The sequence below is a fragment of the Trachymyrmex septentrionalis genome, unplaced genomic scaffold (genome assembly GCF_001594115.1).
Source record: "Trachymyrmex septentrionalis isolate Tsep2-gDNA-1 unplaced genomic scaffold, Tsep1.0 scaffold8, whole genome shotgun sequence".
Lineage (NCBI taxonomy): Eukaryota > Metazoa > Arthropoda > Insecta > Hymenoptera > Formicidae > Trachymyrmex > Trachymyrmex septentrionalis.
The window spans coordinates 3,915,649-3,931,694 of NW_017305987.1; the positions used below are offsets into that span (position 1 = coordinate 3,915,649).

Genomic DNA, 16,046 nt, shown 5'->3' on the forward strand with positions numbered 1-16,046 from the left:
CGTGCTTTTAGTGGCGTTTGTGTTTTGTCTGCTATTGTTTTCTGCAACTTGACATATTTACTACATAAATATATATTATATAGAGAGAGAGCCGATTGTATATTCATAAAAAATATTTATATATATATGTATGTATATATTTTTTATATACACTCATATATATGCATATATCTCATTCACGTTATTATTATATTACAATATTTACCCAACATTCCCCATGATGGCTGCCGAGCTAACGCCGGCTCGCCGCGCTTTCGAGCTCTCGGGGGTTGAAGGTGTTTCGCACTTTGCATCTGTGTGTGTGTCGAAACGTATTTTCTTTTTCATTCTACACAAAACGTCGCAAAACTGCATCTTCAAGTATATGCGGTAACATATAAACCATATGCACATAAAACGCGCCGCGCTAAACGGTCTCGCAGGCGGAGAGGCTCGGCAGTTAAGAGGTAGTTGGAACTCTATCTTAGGGACTTAGGCAATAGCTCTAGCCTTGAACGTCTAGTATCAGTGTGCTCGACACATGTTGTCGATTCGCTCTCCCGTACGAATCAGCGAGATTCACGCGGGGATTATGTGTGTGGGGACAGTCTGCAGAAACAGGTCAGCGTTATGAGTATGAACCTGAGTGCCAAGCTGGATGAGCTGCAGCGGGGTGACCGCCAGCTGGAGACCACCGTCGCTCTCTGCGAGATCCGCACGCAGCTGCAGGAGCTCACGAAGAGCGTAGAGTCTTGTCAGAGCGAGGTCAGCGAGGTGAAACGGGATATGGTCACGATTAAGGTACACTCTAGCTCTGACGTGCCTACATCTATTTTTTTTTTTCTTATTTACTTATCCAAACTAACAATTTAAACTAAATATCGATATCGAGACGAAAAAGAAAACATGAAAGAAAATCTTAGATTTCTCTCTAGAAGAGATTAAATTGATGATAGTTTTATTTCAAAGTAAAATACATTTGTTCGTCATTTTGTTTCTTTCAAATTTGATGTTTAATATTATTAATATAAAAAATATAAACACATTTTGCTACGTGTAGATTAAAGTGTGAAACGATGAAAAATTACTGCAGGGTGACTCCATCATTCTTTCTGATAATAAAAAATTTCGAGAGACCGTTTGGTTTTATATTTAAAAGTAAGGATTATAGGAAAGCAATATTAATATTAAAAATTACGGAATATATAAGAGTAGATAAATTGTCGCAAATCAATGTGCGTGCGTGACGTGATAGAAGAGAAAGAATATAGTTAGATTAATAGAAACTTCGATGTCCAAGAATATAAATTTTTCACGTTATTGAAAGAGCGTTTTACCGCTCTTTCAATAATGTAAAACTTGCATTTGGTACGGAAGTACTTGAGATGTTTTTTTTCTTGACACACAGCAAGAACTAGATACGGTACAGCAGGTCAAGGAAGAGATAGAGGAATTACGAGAGTACGTGAATCGACTGGAAGAACACTCTCATCGGCGGAAACTTAGGCTGTTGGAGCAGGTGACTTCCTGACGTTAGACAATGTTGCTTCTCTTCGTTTTATCTATTTTTGTTATGTTTTAAGAAACTTGAGTTACTATGCTGTGAGAATGTGCGTGTATGTGTGCGTGATTTTTTTTTTTAAATTATTTATGATTTTTCATTTCTTCAGCGATGTATGATTTTCATGATGCTGTTAATAAAAATTATGTGGAATAATTTTATATGTTTTTGTGTACTTTTATTTTATCTTACATTTACGCTGCATCTCATTAGCATTTCCTTTCCTATTATTTATATCGCACATGTTACGTGCTAAATGTTATTTACGTGACGCATATGTATTATTATTAATTAGATTTCATACGGAAACGCATCCGCGTATTTTCCAGGGACTGACGCTTTTCCTGTCGTACGCGATACTAGCTGCCGTATTGGGTATGTTGCAGTTTGGATACAACACTGGAGTGATTAACGCGCCTGAAGTGGTACGTCAGCGACGTAAAGTCTCTATGTATACGTCTCGAATAATTTTATAAGCGAACACTCGTATAATGTATTCAAACTGTTTGCAGAACATAGAGAATTTTATGAAAGATGTGTACAAGGATAGGTACGGGGAGGACATTTCGGATGATTCTGTTAAGACTTTGTATTCTGTGGCCGTGAGCATATTCGCAATCGGTGGTATGGTGGGTGGTTTCAGCGGAGGGATAATTGCCAACAGATTTGGCAGGTCAGTGTATGGTTTAGCGATATCATATTAGTTTCGCAAAAAGGTCCCGCACTAATTATATAGAAAATTTTTAATATAACTGGTGTGGGGTCATTTAAACAAGAGGCCTGTGCTTCCCAAATTATAATATTATATATAACGTGCATAATTGTGATAGAAAAAGACGACACAAGTTATAATTATAATTTGTATCCTTTTTTTCTCATAAAATTGGAATATTTGTATTGAGTTTCCTTCTTTCTTCAATTTAATCTTTCCAATTGAAATTTTTAGTAATTACATTTATAAGTGTAGCTTCGATATCATTAAAAAGATTGTGATGTGATATCGAAGCTACATTTAAATGTATTTACTAAAAATTCCGATTGGAAAGATAAAATCTTCGGGAGAGTAATAGATGTCGAATAATCATAAAATGGAAAAAGACAGAAATTAATATTGACCTTCTGCTTTGAATGCAGAAAGGGAGGCTTACTGCTAAACAACGTGCTGGGCATCGTGGGGGCGTGCCTGATGGGTTTCACGAAACTTGCTAAGTCATATGAGATGCTGTTTTTTGGACGGTTTATCATCGGTGTCAATTGTGGCTTGAACACCTCGTTGGTTCCCATGTACATATCGGAAATAGCGCCATTGAACCTGAGAGGCGGCCTAGGCACGGTGAACCAGCTCGCTGTTACGGTGGGCCTCCTGGTCTCCCAGGTGCTGGGCATCGAGCAAATCCTTGGAACAAACGAGGGTTGGCCCGTTCTCTTAGGACTAGCTATCTGTCCTGCCATTCTACAGCTACTGCTGCTTCCAGTATGCCCGGAATCTCCAAGGTGTGTGTCGAAAAAATAATATAAAATTATTTATAATTAAAAGAGAAATCCCGTTTCTCCGATGTTTTTAAGTATATTCTTCAAAGGGCCTGATTGAATGATTGTACGATAATAATTAAGTACCGTCCACAATTTTTTACGTTCTTATTAATTGATACACAAGCGATGCCGCAGTTTGTTAATGGAAAAAAAATTATTTCAGATATTTGCTCATTACTAAACAGTGGGAGGAAGAGGCTCGAAAAGCTTTGAGAAGGTTGAGAGCCAGTAACCAAGTAGAAGAAGACATTGAGGAGATGAGAGCGGAGGAACGAGCTCAACAAGCTGAATCCACGATATCGATGACAGAGCTTATATGCAGTCCAACTCTGAGAGCACCTCTCGTTATTGGTGTGGTTATGCAACTTTCGCAGCAGCTTTCGGGTATCAATGCCGTAAGTAACTATTTTTGTTCAATTACTCCCGTTTTTCTTACTCTGAGTCAATCTGGATTAATTAATTAGAGCAATCTGACGTAAAATTATTGCGTGTTCTAGGTATTTTATTATTCCACGAATCTGTTCACTAGTTCTGGTTTAACGGACGAGAGTGCCAAGTTTGCAACCATTGGCATAGGTGCCATCATGGTTTGTATGACGCTAGTGTCTATCCCACTCATGGATAAAACAGGAAGGCGTACGTTACACTTGTATGGTCTTGGTGGCATGTTTATCTTTTCAATATTCATCACAATTTCGTTTCTCATAAAGGTGAGTTGGAATTTTATCACGTTTTTATGACTTCTTTATCATTCTTGTTATTTTAATGATAGATCATAAGCAATTTGTCGAGTTTTCTTATTGCTTACGTACGCGACAATTAATGTTGGTTTAAAAATAGATATTAAAATTAGATACTAAAATTACAATATTATGGATACTGGAATTTTTTCACGAATATTCATTATATACGATCTTTCATTGATAAATTATGACTTGTATACTTATATCAAGAATTCATCACAGGAATCTAAAAAAATTTTAAATCGTATTTTTTGGACGTCGAATTCTTTGATTAGGCTTTTCAAGTTAATAACTGAAGATTTTTTGTAACTTAAATTTTGATAATAAAATAATGTATATGTCGTTATATGTATATTAAATAATTACATTAGAATAATTTATCTTGTTTGGAAAAAGTATGATAGAAGATGGAGATTCCATTGACAATGGAAACGGATTTATTTATTAATACTTTTCCGTACTGTTAAGAACTGTGCTTTACTCAGGAAAATGGCATCACAAAATCGTGAATTGTAGCTACGTATCTGTGCTTTGGCACTTTATGCACCTTGGCGAAAGGTGTACTTAACACTTTGTTCACAGCTGGAGTGCGGCACTGCACCGACAGTGAGAATCACCATTATATCTATACGAATTTGCATCAAAGAATCGACTCATTTTAATTTCTCCCCGCCATTCACATGTAGCCAATAAGTCACGTCCTTTGCCCGCATGCCGTTTCATTCATTTGCGATATAGAAATTTTTATATCTCGATACATGGACACGTACGTGCTTTACATGTATAAATTTTTTGTCGAAATAATTTTTAAATACAAAACAAAATAGTTCTTAATACAGATATTTGAAATAGATATTTTTAGCAATTGTTTTTATTATAACATTGAACGATTTTGCAAATGAAATGAAATCAAGGACCAACAAAGATAAGAGATTAAGTTCGTAAAGAAATGAAAATATTTAATTTATTGTATTCGAATAAATTTATTATTGTTTTCGAATAAATTTGATATCGTCATTTTTTTTACTAAATTTATCCCTTACGTTCGTTTATTTAGTCTTGGTTTTTTGCTTAAGTACGAGTCTTATTTTGTTGAATAATTCTATTAGCTGAACGCGTAATTAAGTAATCGATAGAGGCGCGAGAAAAAATGTGAATGCAGCAGTGTCGCATGTATCGTATATCGCACGCCGTTTCGTTACTCTGGCTTACTAGTAGTTCTGCTTTTTGATGAAACCCGCTTCCCTCCTCCCCTTCACTACTGACGACCTCTTTCGTGACTGTCTGGAGGAGATTTACTTCCCGTTTATTAATCAGCCTATGTTCTCTACTTGGCTCAAACCTGTCACTCTCTATATATCACATTACATCAACAATTAACATGTTATTCGCGAAATCCCTAATATCAATTATTATCCTTTGTGTACAAAATTAACGGTTCTTTAGCTGCTGAATGTCTAGCACCGACGCTTTCACATTACGGGATTCAAGAAAGAATAATTCGCTTTTTAGTAACAACTAATTGTACCACTAATTGCAAGAACCGTCGTGTAAATTCGCATCTCACGTTCCTATTATTATGAGGATATTATGTAAGGATGCTATGAGTTATAAGTTTTTATATTATGAGAATATGATAAATTTTATAATATTCTTATGAGAATATTATGAGGTTGATCAGTTTTCTCGTACGTAAAAAAAATTGTAGAAAAGATATACAGATAGCTATATATGTGTATTCCAATAATATAGTTTGTTTTTTCTGAAAAATTTAAGAAAAATTTAAGGAACATTCAATTCGAGACCATCTGCACATAAATATTTCGCGCGTACGACTGATCGCATTACCACTCTAATTGAGGTCAAAGCAAATCCTGGCACTCATCATGGAAAGCAGCGTACCGTGCTTCACCGCTTAACGAGAGATTGTACTGTACATATAACAAGGCACTCTGTCGTTATACAAAATACTTTGCCGCAATCACTTTGTCAATGCCAATGCCTTTCATTACACAGGGTTGAGCTGCGCACCGCATGCGGCATTACAAATTATTACGCATACGTTCGACATATGTTATCCGAAAGTTTTTCGATTGAGTTCCTGGCCTGCCGTACTTTTTTATTTTTATTTTTTCCTGAGGCTCCTCCAGCTGCTCAGGAAAGAAGAACACAATTCTACTGCCTGATAGGAGTTCTTTGGCTATGTGCAGGAAATGATCGACTGGATGTCCTACATCTCGGTAGTGTCGACCTTGTGCTTCGTCGTATTCTTCGCCGTGGGGCCCGGATCTATACCCTGGATGATCACGGCGGAGCTGTTCTCGCAAGGCCCTAGACCCGCCGCCATGTCCATCGCGGTTCTCGTCAATTGGATGGCTAATTTTTTGGTTGGCATCGGTTTTCCAAGCATGAAGGTAAGGCAACGATCGATTCTTTTCAAATAAACTTCCTCTATTCGCGAGGTAAATAACTATACGAGTCATTGAATAATTGCAAATAATTAAACTCGATGGAAGAAAACGATAACGGATATTACAATTGTAATTAACGTTGTTATTCATTAATATGATGGAATGTAACAATTATATAATTATATAATCCTATTATATATATTTAGATTTGATATATGTATATATATATATATGTGTGTGTGTGTGTGTGTGTGTGTGTATATATATAAACGTAAGTATGCGTTTGCGTGTTACAGAGTAGCCTTGAAAACTACACGTTCCTACCGTTCAGTGCATTTCTAGCCATCTTCTGGATCTTCACTTACAAGAAGGTTCCTGAGACCAAGAATAAAACATTCGAAGAGATTCTAGCTTTATTCAGGCATGGTAACGACAGGTATGCAGCACATAAGCAAATTATTACCTTCCCCAGTACGTACCATAATAGCAAAATGTTATATACATAGTTGGATATATATTCTGTGCATCCGCCTTTCTTTAATTTCTTTCAAAAGGAGGTCTTTGGTATACCTATACATACATGTATATACGTATGTATAGTTTAAATCCGCGATAGCTCCCCCTTCCCCTCAATTTGTAACCCGTTTATTTTCGACTCGATTCACATTGGGTACGTTTTAAAGTTAAGTAAGACAAAAATCGAAATTTACAATTTTCGAACTAATAACCGCACAATTTATCAACCATTAATTGCACGAGGAAAGGAGAGTTAAAGAGATTTCAGATAAACTTATTCTATGTACTGTACTGTTGATGTACAATGTACTGTTATTATGTCCGTCCGAACGTTCATCCGTCCGTCTATATATTCGATAACGAATTCGTTTGTTACTTATAATAAGAACTTCTCTAACATCTTTAAGAAGGAATTTTTTATAATTTATTAATACGATCTCGTAATATTCTCTCTATTGTATTATAACTCTACTCCCGGGATAGTATATTAATTATTATTATTAACGCTACGCATTTTTGCATGCATCGCTGCTTGTTCGAAGCAATAACAGAGGTTGAACTGTGATAAAGTTTCGTTCTTTTTAGGGGGAGGAAATTAAGTTTCACTTATACATATATACATATATACGGGAACATTATTTGTACATATTTATAAGTACAAGCTAAAGTAGTTTGTAAATTTCGCCTTAAAGTTTCGTCACTTGCTTGGTTTTTCCTTTATTGCAAATCCCGATATTTCGAACTTCTTTTCGTTAAGCTGTTGCAAGGAAAAGTACGTACATTTTTACATATACTTGCGAGTAAGACGCAACACTAATCGAATAGCAAGTAGAAATGATAACGTGCACGACATTGCGAATCATGTAACGAGATTATTGTACGAGAAAAGTGTAAAAAAATGAAGCGAGTAACCGTAGGTTATTAGTTTCTGAAAAGTGTAAACACCAGAATACCTAGAACGTAATTTTATCATCTCATTTGCGGAACATTGCGAACGACGTACAAATCAGCTATCTCGCTGTTGATCCTCTTATCAGTTCAGATATTCTATTAGATTTCCGGGAGAGGATCGTGAAAACGTATCAGCTCTGCATTACATAGGAAAGAATAATCATCGGTCATGTAAAATGCCGATTTATTTGATTTCTTAATGACATTGCGATTCCTTTCGAGTTATATATACGTTATTGATTCGAGTCGCGAGTTGGTGATTTTGCTGTCTTATTGTTATATTTTCAAGGCCAAATGGATACATTCTGTTTGTTTAACGTATTGTATATGTATCATTTCAATAAATCGATTATTTCATGGTTCTCTGAATAACTGGATAATTTTCGTTGATTTCCGTATTTCGTTACTACGACGACTACAATTGTGTTCGATATATCGTAACTGTGCTTTCTGTGTTATTCGGAGCAGGAGCAGCTTGCGGGACAGCAGACTTTATGGGTGAGTCCTGCTACTACACATTTCCTGTTACTGTGGTGGCTTTGTTACGAGATATATTATACCGAACATACCGATTATATTATTTAACTGCATGAAGATAAATGACCAAAGACACCACTAGTTACATCGAAAAGAGGGATTATTTTTTATGCGTTGAACAAAACACCCGTAATCCTTCAATTAACAAGTAAAATGCCTTACTCTCTGAGAAAAGCTCGTTTAAAAAACCGTCTCTTACGGGATATTGGAAAGCATTAAAATACAGTAGAGAGGCAGAAGAAAAATCGAAATATTTTCTCCTACTTCTTCTTTCGCTCATTACCGTTTTTCGACGCAATACGTCGAGATACGATTACGAACGACTGTGCTGAACTGTTTAAAAAATAATCCTGACCCGGCCACGCGATTATCATGACTTCAATCCAAAAGGCCTGGCATGTCGAAACATCTTTACTATCGGCTAATGCGAGTCTCCGTCTTATTGCGTAATCAGTCAGGCTGACTAAAGAGAATCAGATATACATACATATAGCTGCATGAAACATAAGTTGTTACCATATAAATTATTCGTTTTTCTTTTGTGGAGATACATTTCACAGTTTCTAAAAGTTCGTCAGGGCTATTATGTAATCGATATATGTAATGCGCATACGTTCGTACCCGCGGCTAACCCCGATGGTGTCCGCATAATTCCACACTTTGTCGAACTACCGTTCGAGAACCTTATTTTTTTTTTTTTACCTCGGAATAAATTGCCCAGAGATTTACAATCTCTTCGTATCCGCGCTTCTGCATACTTCACTGCTCGTATATATTTCGAAAACACGGGGAAACCCTTTTGCCTCCGCGGACGCCCGTGGTTGAAATCACATACATAACAGCCCCGATCACTTGAATTCCTCCTGGAGCCTTGTATTCTACAGCATGCTCCTTTTAGCGTACATACAATGCCCAGTTAAATGTTTCGGCGACAGGCAGAGTCTTGGAACAGTTTTTATGTCGATAGTTGGCACGAGTTTATGGCGCTGTACTGTGCGACTGCATGTTAGTGCTTACGTTACTTGTTTGGCGTACCAAAGTGATTCCTGAGTTGTGTTTAAGAGATACGATGCCACAAACGTGTTTGTGATCGGCGAGTAGGACGCTTCTGTAAACTTAATGACCCGCTTTCGGAATTTCGATGCAGCTCGTAGAGCTGCGTAGCTGTGGCTCTTCCTCAAAGAGATCTGGCAATTGAAAAATGAGAGCGTTCGAAAACATGAAGTTACTACCTTTATATTTTTTACTATAACAAAAAATAGTCATTATCTTTTTTTTTTTTTACTTATATTAAAATCAATTTAAATGTCAATACCAAAATTCTTGAAAAGGATTTTATAAAAATGCTTGTTTTACGCAAATATAGGCTGTTCGAATCCGAAAAATTCCAGAGATATTTGAGAAAGAACCAGAGTACCATCAATTATGGCGAAATCTTGAATATGGAGAAATTAATTTTACAGAGCGAATGCGGCACAGACCGCCGCTTTGCATCGTTTTATATTCGTCGTGTTAACATCGCAAGCGATAATTTATACGCGATCTGGGTTTAATTAATTTCTGCGGTGAGAGAATCAAGTTTTCCTTTATTTAGTCAGTGCAGCTCTCGATAAACTCGTATACAAGACATATTTTTTTTTTGTTCCTTTCCGGTTTCTCTCCTTTTACTTTTATTTTGATCAAGGTTTTGCCGAAACATTCATCAACGATTCAGACAGAAATCTTATCAAGATAGCTAAGTCGATAGCTGGTTACGCTGCTTATGATTTAGCGGAAATTTCTTCGATCTGTTTTTTTCGAGATGAGCTAATTAAAACGCGTCAGCGTAATGTTTCTAGTTGAATGGTAACTAATATTGGATTGAAGGTAATGTGCATTTGTAAGCTTTTTTCTCGCGTTTAAACACGTTTGTACTTACATTGAGAGAAATACTTGGTACGAGCAGCTGTTTACTTTGTTGATATGTGACTTACAAAACACTTTTTTGCTTTTTAATTAAAAAATTTTGTTATTCTAATTAAATTTGGTTAATCTAACTAAATTTTAATTAGAACAACGCAATTTTTTAATTAAAAATTAAGAAGTTTGCATAATTTCTTACCTTTTAATTTAAAAAAATCATTTGGTTATTCCAATCAAATTTTGTTAGGTTAGAACATAATTTTTAAATTAAAATGTAAGAAAGTTTTTGGAAGTTACAGTCCAACAAAGTAAATGGCTACTCGTATCAAACACATTTCTCGCAGTGTGTCACGGGGAAAAGCTTTTGGAAGTGGAGACACGGTGTTGGAGAATTTAAGATATAAATACTAAGTGTGTGGTATGAATTTACTCACTCGCCTGTAAATTTGTTTGCTTAATGAGTAACAAACTAACAATATGATCGCTCTGCAGCTTGTAACAATGTTAAAGCAAATGTTTTATGCTGAGTTGTATTTCTACAGTCTCTGACTCTTAACTTTTGTGTTAGCGCGCCACTCGATTTTCCTTTTATTTCTACAATTCTGTCTCTAGGCGAGGAAGGGAGATGTAGTTAACCGCAGTTAGCGCAGTTTGATATCGGTAAAATTGATCTGTGACAGAACAATCGCGATAAAAGAAAAGTTTCGAGACGGTAAATGTTCGAGAAATCATTTAGTCTACGAAAAATCATTGTAAAATATATTTTCATATAACGGTTCATTGATATTTAAATTGACATTAAATTAAAAATAAGTAGCTTATTTATCACGCTATGCTCTCGATTAAGATCTTTGTCGTAGATATAGATTACACATCATTTATCTTGCGTGTCGTTTTATCGTCACAATTACTGATTCTGATTGCTATTCTATCGGATAGTACAATACGTTTTAGAGATATCAATCAGTAGAGAGTTCGAGATATGACGAAGATACGATAGAGAGGTAAAAGGATTTTCTTTTTACTCGCCCGTGTAGAGGATGCATCTAATACACATCTTAGCGAAACAGATTTGCGAAAGACACGTGCAGATTCGCGTGAAAATAAATAGGATTTCTCTGACAAAACTGAAACGATTCGAGGCTCGATTGCCATGTAACGTTGTTGTCTTACAGGGAAGAGGAGCTCGCCACTAACTCTAGCAAGGAGACCGTCCTATCTGACGCCACCACTGCCAACCATACCCACGCTACCGATAAACTATAAATCTAAACGCTCTAATCAGCAATCGAATTGGCTGTTGACTCGAAAAATAAAAATAATAAAAATAAAAAATTAACGTAGATCGGCACTTCAGCCACAAGACTGTTACTGATTTAATATACATTATTATATATCGGATGACAAGAGAATTGTAGTAGTACTCACTATAATATGAAACTGTTAATCGATACGCACTGTGTAATTCACGTTATAAAACTTCGAGACTGCTCATTAATATACATATATAATATAACACTGACGAACATTATATTAACGAATATTTCGGCATCACCGAATTAAGATCGTAAAAGTTATGATTTTGTGCTGTAAAATAAATCTTGTTTCTTTATTTAATTATCCGGATTGAGTTTCCTCCTTCCACACTCGTGTCTTACGCGCGACGCTTCGGGATCGACTTTGATTTCTCGAGTAGCAACGCAAAGCGAAGTCGAAGTCGAGACTCCACGTGCGGCGAGACTCCACGAGAAAAATCGTATCTACTACATGGAAAGATGTGTAAATATGTATGTATCATTTCGCTTGTCGAAATTACGGATGGACTCCCTTTGATCCCTTTGGTAGGAGATTCGTTCCCGATGAATTTCCGCCAAGTGTTACTTGCCACACAGGCTGCCGAATATATTGTTTGATTCTTAGTAAGTATATAGTATACGTAAATTTCTACTACACAGGCCAGTGAAACGCTGTATAATAGTACAAGATTAGAAACTGTGAAATGAATCGTTACGTATACATATGCATTATCGAGTGTAACTCGCGCGAGTAACTCGATTCAAGATCTGTGAATCCCTAATGGATCCACGGATCTAACGATTTTGCTGAAAGATCGAAAACTGTGCCGGTTACAGATCTGAAAATAATTTTGTTGGACCAAAATAATTTTATTGAATTATCAAAATAATTTTGTTAGGTACTGAAACCGGTTGCTGAAAATATAAAAATCTTTCGCAGCATACTCATCTTTTTTTCCAACATAATTATTTTGGTGCCACGACAAAATTACTTTCAGATGTATATATTAAGCAAAATTTTACAGATCTTTCAGGAAAATTCTTCTTTTCGTGTGGATTTACGAGTAATCGTTATCATAGCGGTCATAGCGGAGAGAAAAAGCGAATTTAGCTTACTCTACGTGGACTGGAACGTCGAACAATTTAGGATCGACTCTGAATAAACGCCTAAAGTATTATCTGGAATGTCAGTGGGGCTGGGAGCGCTGAGAAGCGCAGAGCGATATCGTTTCTTTTTGCATTTATTATCCCCAGCGTGCAACGATCTCAGATTGCGCGATCTACATAAAGACGAATCTACATTTTCCCATCGTAAATCTCGCATCTCTTAAGTTTCTCTTTGCATTTATGTAGCTATTTTATCTTTCTTACTTTTGATCATCAATCATTGCTCAAAATATCATGTATCATCATATTTAATAATTCAGCTGATCATTGATTTCAGTATATAACATTTTGTAAATTCATAGTGAAATCGGTGAATAACGGTGTAGCTGACTCCACAAAAAATTTGGTGATTCGTTGGATTCGAATAAAAGCGATTAAATTAAGAACGCGAATGATAAGATTATAAGCTGCAGGTTCATCGTGTATTATGTACGTTGCGACACGGTGCATATCAATCGGTGGTCCAAAAAAGAATTTTGTATAATGAGGAGAGGAAAGGAAAAAAAAAAAAAAAAAAAAAGATTGTAAGAATCTACAGAAATGTGATTTGAAGAAGTGGAAATCTGGACAAGTCGCGTGATGTTTTACAGGAGCATGCTAAACTGTGTGAATGCATTAGAGGGACACATACCGCCAGCAGAGAGCGCAGCCCTGATGGTGGCAGAGGAGAAGCCACATCCTGATTCATGTAAGGCTTTAAAGAAAAAAAACCTGACCAGCATCAATCACGATACATTGTAACACGATAATTTGTAATCCCTGTCATCTCTGTCCAAAGACAAACAATTCTCTAAACGCGGGTGCGAAATCGCGAACGGGACTGGCTGCGTTTAGCAGAGAAACTGATCGGTATGCGCTCAATGGTTGATCGTTAATAGAATTGTTTCTTCCTTTTAATTCTTCGCTAAATCTAAATGTAGGAACCAATTATATTAAAGAATCACTGGGCACTCAGTAATCTCAGTTTTCTCTGCTGAAAGCAGCCACTGTCATTTTCTCTCTAACCGTTGCGACGATTGGGGGTGATCAGGTGCTCTCGATTCAATAAGCGAGCACGATTCCTCGTAACTTTGTCCCGTCGATACATGGATCATCTATTTTTCATCGATGAGAGAGATTCTATGCGAATGCGTATTTCTCGTCGAATGGAAACTGACGTACACGCGCTCGATCTCTGTGAAACTCGAAGTCGAACTTCTCAGAGTAGCTTTTTCATCGCATTAGATTTTTACATTTTTGCTCCCTTACTTTAAAAGTGACACACAATTAAAAAAATTAGATTTCCCAGAAAAGGGAAGAACTATTTTTCAATTTGTCAGAAAATTATTGATTAATCAAATAATATTGGCGAAAAGTACATATTCTTAATCAAATATTCATTCTTTTTAAATCACTTTTTCTTGAGTTGTGATGATCTTTTTTTAAACCATCTGTTTTTTTTTAGTAACGATTTTTTCTTAATTTGCACTCTTTTGAATTGTAACGATTTTATAAAAAATAATTCTTTTTGAGTTTTGATGATTTTAACGATTTTTTATGAAGTTAAATTAGTTCATTTCTACAAAGTGAGGGTAATATTTATTTAACTCTCTCATTCATGATAATAACTCAATCACGATTTTTTGATTGTCACTTTTGAAGTAAAAAAGTGTTTTTCATAATTCATATTATTTATTTCTTGTATACACCACACGTTATGTTTATTTTTTAATCCTTTCGTTTCACGCCTGATCACCTCATCAATCATCCATTAAGTCATCCGCTGCATCTTTGCGTGCGTGTTAAAGCACTAAAAAATTGAACGTTATGTCACGAAAATTTAAAAAGAGATAACGCTAATCGTGCGAATCGATGCGATCATCAAGTATACAGGAATTGTTTGCCACGTGTCATCATCTTGCATGCCATAATGCCGTATATGTATGTTCGTAAGTTTTCCTGATTTGTAGTCTCATTGTGGAACATCTGTTTTGAATTTATTTGCGAACGTTTCTTTTCTGCTTTCAGTATAATTCAGAAAGTGCAGAGGCGTCAAAGTGCTGGTTATACGACAGTCAAACTATACATTGTGCCGCTTCACGCTACGACAAGACACACGCGAGCGGTCATAGCGGGAACACTATTTAAATTTTATTCACCTTTCCGCGTTAACAACGGCTAATCAGGAAAGAAAGTATAACGAAGTAGATCGACACCAGTGTAACGTGTACCATACCGAGAGATTAGAAATCTTTAACCTGCTTATCACACCATTCACTCATTAGAATAATTGCGCAAACACATGAAAAAGAAAGATTTTATTGAATAAAGTATTTAAAAATTTAATTAGATACAAATTAAAAAGAATTTTATAGGGCTATCAAAATAATTACGTAGGTAGTTCAAATCAACTGATTGCTAAATTAAAAAAAAAATTAATAGAGTTTAAATATAACTCTATTAATAGAGTTAAAATATAGATGTTTTTTTCAATAGTAAATTTTCAATAACATTAAGTTTTAGTAAAAATTTATTTAATCTTAATACATACTTTTTTTCAATAGTACTGCAGCTTGTAGCATTTATTTGCAATAAATAAATGTTTACTACCATAGTAAATATTACCAAATAAATATACGTTTACATTTAGTAAATATTTATCTAATATTATTCAAACAAATATTTATTAAAATTTAATATATTTTAAGTCAATTGAGGAAAAATATTAAGATTATTATGTTTAGTACATTAATTGTTTAGTACATTTTTCTCTCATTGTGGAAAGTCGAAACTTTTTGCAGCATTGCTCATTATGCTTAAATTTTTTATGTAATCTTGATGGCCCAACCAAATTATTTTTAAATTTGTATTTGTTTAAATTTGAGATATTTCAGCAAAATCATTTGTTTCGTACAGATAGCTGTTTCATTTAAGCTGTCATCAGCCTGCGAGAAAAATTAAATTTCAAAAAATCTAGGCCAAATCTATTTCTATCGATCATCGACATTCGAAATCTTTCTCTCGCTCGCATTCATAAACTTCTGTCTTCACTTTGCACAATAATTTACGTTGGACATTAATCTAATATTTACACATTCTACCTTAGCTTACTTTTTGTTTTACACTGCTTGGGTTAGGCACTCTCGTGACATGGACTCGCTGGAGTTTCAGTTTCAAAGAGCTTATTTTTCTGACAATATATTCACGCACATCATATAGAAAATATGTAGGCACAGAAGCAAGCTGTACAGCAAACTTACGTTACACATGAATCGAACGATCGAATATCTCGGAACATACTGCCTTCTATCGCTAACGAATTCTTGGCGATATCTTTCTCGCGATAGTTTGTAATGTAATTATATTATAAATGTTGTGTGTGCGTGCGTATGTGAGATGTTTCAGAATAATAAGCGCTCTCTCTCTCTCTCTCTCTCTCTCTCTCTCTCTCTCTCTCTCCACACACACACAC

The 16,046-nt window shown here is 35.5% G+C and overlaps 2 protein-coding genes across 12 annotated transcripts in view; one reads left to right on the plus strand and one right to left on the minus strand.

Moving 5' to 3' along the window:
* Positions 1-15,991, minus strand: part of LOC108754468 (methylosome protein 50-like) — a 55,753-nt gene extending 39,762 nt beyond the window's left edge. The window contains exon 1 of the mRNA XM_018496751.1: positions 15,686-15,991. The gene's annotated coding sequence lies outside the window, so the exon portion shown is untranslated. The remainder of the gene's footprint in view (positions 1-15,685) is intronic.
* Positions 1-16,046, plus strand: part of LOC108754463 (glucose transporter type 1) — a 42,262-nt gene that overhangs the window by 23,848 nt on the left and 2,368 nt on the right. For 4 of the 11 annotated variants that reach the window (XM_018496736.1, XM_018496735.1, XM_018496743.1 and 1 more), the window contains 11 exons: positions 588-780; positions 1,388-1,498; positions 1,870-1,965; positions 2,053-2,213; positions 2,675-3,034; positions 3,237-3,468; positions 3,571-3,783; positions 6,006-6,230; positions 6,524-6,663; positions 8,163-8,192; positions 13,186-13,283. In XM_018496736.1, the coding sequence (XP_018352238.1) occupies positions 588-780; positions 1,388-1,498; positions 1,870-1,965; positions 2,053-2,213; positions 2,675-3,034; positions 3,237-3,468; positions 3,571-3,783; positions 6,006-6,230; positions 6,524-6,663; positions 8,163-8,192; positions 13,186-13,283 (1,859 nt within the window). Of the gene's footprint in view, positions 1-587; positions 781-1,387; positions 1,499-1,869; positions 1,966-2,052; positions 2,214-2,674; positions 3,035-3,236; positions 3,469-3,570; positions 3,784-6,005; positions 6,231-6,523; positions 6,664-8,162; positions 8,193-11,308; positions 11,655-13,185; positions 13,284-14,602; positions 14,798-16,046 lie in introns of those variants that run through there. The other 7 variants (XM_018496739.1, XM_018496737.1, XM_018496740.1 and 4 more) reach the window with 7 other exon arrangements.